Raw genomic sequence first — 3553 nt, 5'->3', positions numbered from 1 at the left:
CACCCACACACACACACACACACACACACACACACACACACACACACACACACACACACACACACACACACACACACACACACACACACCCTCACACCCACAGTTTGCCCCCGTGAGTCAGAGCTGCCTGTCTCCTGTCTGAATGTATAAATATTTATCTCCCTTCGTGCCCAAACTCACCTGTTGGTGCCCTTCTGTCATTGTGAAATGCCATTATCACTTCCCCTCGACCCCCCTTTCAATCCTATTGGCTGGGGGGGGCTTGTCTTTAAATCGCATTGACAGGAGACCTTGCCTTTTTTATATATATATGCGTACGTCCCACCTCTGGGGCTTCCTGTGTATCTCTGGCAGAGGCATATAGCTCTCTTCCATTCGTTTATAACGTGCTAATGCTAATGATTTCCCGCTCATGGACACTTCCCTGCAGGCGGGCGGCGCTCATGGGAAGAATTGTTCCAGCTTGTGTGTTTTTTTTAGCTTCTTTAATTTACCGCAGCTCTTTGTGGATAATCGTTGTCATTTAGGCTAATTGTGTCTGCTGTCAATACTCAGGTGTAGTTAGCATCAGAGCTGCTGACTCAGGGGTTTCTAACGCCGCCAGCAACAAGGGAGAATGACCTTCTCTACTTTCTCTCTTCTTTCCTTCACTTCCTTTCCTTCCTCTCCTCCTCTTATCCTTCCTCTATTCTGTACTAACCTTTTCCTTCCTATCCCTTTCTTCTCTCCTCAAATATTTTCCTATTCTGCTTTCTCGTGTCCTTCCTCTCTTTTCTTGCCGTCCTCTCCTATTCCAATTATTCTCATCCTCTTTCCTTCTTCTCATCTCCTTTCCTGTCATCTTCTACTTCCTGTTTTCCTTCCTTTCCTTCCTTCTTTCCTCTTTACTTACCTTCTTTAATCCTGACTTTTACCTCTCTTTCCTTCGTTTTTCTATTCTTCTTTCTCATATACTTCATTTCCTTTCCTCTCCTCTCTCCTTTTCTGTTTCCTTGTTCGACTTTCTCATTTCTCTTATTCCCTCTTCTCCTTTCCTCTACTTGCTCTTTCCTCTCTTCTCTACTTGTTTCCTTTCTCTCCTCATATCCTCTCTCCTTTTTCATCTCCTTCCTTTCTTATCATTCCTTTTTCTCTACTTACTGTCTCCCCTCTCCTCCTCTCCTATCCCCTCCTCTTATCCCTTCTCCTCTCCTTATCTCCTAATCTCCTCCTCTCTATATCATCCCATCATTTCCTTCCTTTTTCTTCCCTCCTATCCTGATTCCTGTTATCACTCCTCTCTCCTTATCCTCTCCTCTCCTCTCTTCTTTATTGTATGTATCTTTGGTCATAAGTCCTTTGCCAAGAAGAAGGATGTTTACACACGGTTGAACTTTTTATGGAGAATTGCAGGCGTTAAGTCTGTTGTGTCCTGTCGGGGGCGATGGATCTGATTCCTAAAGCTGTGTTTGTTTGACTGGTTGGGTTGTTTGTACTCTTTAAGTTGAATAAAGTGACGTTGAAAGCCTCTCTCCTCTCTCCTCAGCCCTGTCTGCAGTATTGGCCTGAGCCCGGGTTGCAGCAGTTTGGTCCGATGACCGTGGAGCTGCTGACCAGAACGGCCGACGACGACGTGATCATCCGACTTTTCCGGGTCCAAAACATCACCAGGGTACGTGAAGAACACATAATGAAGATTAAATACAGATTCAATTAGAGATACTTGAATACATCGGTTTAATCAGGAGCCACATCTCGTCAAGATACCAGTAAAACAACATTTCAGCTATCCAGATTAACAAATCAGACGCTCACATGTACAATATGCTAAAATCCAAACATTTCCAAAATAGCGTAACATTTTCTTGAGGGCAATCACACTTATTTTTCCTTATAAAACGGTTTGAATGTCTCCACATTGTCCCAAACTTAATTAAATAAAAGCTGTAATTGCTGCCTTCACAGTACAAACATTAAGGCTTAAGTGTGACAATGTAAAAGCCTCACTTTAACTCAACTTCACATGTCAGTTTGAGACAAAAACTGCTGTTCAAATGTTCAATTTTCTTATTAAATGACATTTTATTTTATATATTGGCTTATGGACATTAACAGTGGTTATTACATGGCTTAGTTGAATACTCGATTCTGATTGGTCAATTCAGAACACGTGACACGTTGTTAACCCAGAACAGACAGACCGCTGTCAAGGACTTATTGACCGTTGTTAAGGACGCTCACATCTGCACAAAGAAGTCCGGTTGATTTAACTGTATGCAGTTTGGCCGAAGCTTCGCGTCGGGCTCCTGGTCTGCCTGTCGGGTGTTCTCTTCCCCGTAATGACGCTGCACATTATCCCTTACAGAACTGTTCCCGCTCTGAGTTGCTGTGGGCGGCATTTCCTGGATCTGAATCAATTTCATATTTCCACGAGCGTTAATGAAGCCTGATAATAATGTAATGATTCCCAATGGTGACCCGAGTCTGCCGGCATGTATGGTTCGCAGCTGGAGGAATCATTTACATCATAATAAAGCAACTGTATACTAATGTTATTGGTAACATAAAGTACCAAACTTCTTAATTTAAAGACTTAGTACCTCAAATGATTACTAAGTATCTCAAAATATGACTCAGTATCTCAAGATAATGACTTTGTATATCAATATAAGGAATCAATATCTCAGAATACTGACTAACTATCTCAAAATAATGACTTGGTATCTTTTCAATCCTAAGAAACTTTCAGAAGAAAATCATAAAAATATCTCCCAAAAATAACAAACTTCCCTGAAAGATTACCTAGAATCTCAAGTAAATAACTGAGTGTCTCAAAATCGTTTACGTTTCCTAAAAATAAGGATTTAGTATCTTCAAATAATCAACCTCGAAATGATTACAATCTAAAACAAATAATATTTCAGTAACATAACCTCCTATGAGTCTTTTAATAATCATGATTCAAATTCTCTGAAAAAGACTGAAAATAATGTAGTCTTGATTTTGACCTTATCCATAACATATATTTCCAGATTTGTTTGTGCTGCTGAGTGTGTGAGTGTGTGTTGGTTGTGAGTGTGTGTTGGTTGTGAGTGTGTTGGTTGTGAGTGTGTGTTGGTTGTGAGTGTGTGTTGGTTGTGAGTGTGTGTTGGTTGTGAGTGTGTAGGTTGTGAGTGTGTGTTGGTTGTGAGTTGTGTAGGTTGTGAGTGTGTGTTGGTTGTGAGTGTGTGTTGGTTGTGAGTATGTGTTGGTTGTGAGTGTGTAGGTTGTGAGTGTGTGTAGGTTGTTAGTGTGTGTTGGTTGTGAGTATGTGTTGGTTGTGAGTGTGTAGGTTGTGAGTGTGTGTAGGTTGTTAGTGTGTGTTGGTTGTGAGTGTGTGTTGGTTGTTAGTGTGTGTTGGTTGTGAGTGTGTAGGTTGTGAGTGTGTGTTGGTTGTGAGTGTGTAGGTTGTGAGTGTTTGTTGGTTGTGAGTGTGTGTAGGTTGTTAGTGTGTGTTGGTTGTGAGTGTGTGTTGGTTGTGAGTGTGTAGGTTGTGAGTGTGTGTAGGTTGTTAGTGTGTGTTGGTTGTGAGTGT

At 41.4% G+C, this 3553-nt stretch overlaps 1 protein-coding gene across 1 annotated transcript in view; it reads left to right on the top strand.

The window, feature by feature from the left end:
* Positions 1 to 1696, top strand: part of LOC104956109 (receptor-type tyrosine-protein phosphatase U-like) — a 2836-nt gene extending 1140 nt beyond the window's left edge. The window contains exon 2 of the mRNA XM_010783552.1: positions 1526 to 1696. Coding sequence (XP_010781854.1) covers positions 1526 to 1696 — 171 coding nt within the window. The remainder of the gene's footprint in view (positions 1 to 1525) is intronic.
* Positions 1697 to 3553: the final 1857 nt, after the last annotated feature.

The sequence above is a fragment of the Notothenia coriiceps genome, unplaced genomic scaffold, assembly GCF_000735185.1.
Source record: "Notothenia coriiceps isolate Sejong01 unplaced genomic scaffold, NC01 NC01_scaffold00025384, whole genome shotgun sequence".
NCBI classification, from domain to species: Eukaryota; Metazoa; Chordata; class Actinopteri; order Perciformes; family Nototheniidae; genus Notothenia; species Notothenia coriiceps.
This window is presented reverse-complemented; position numbering and strand designations above follow the sequence as displayed.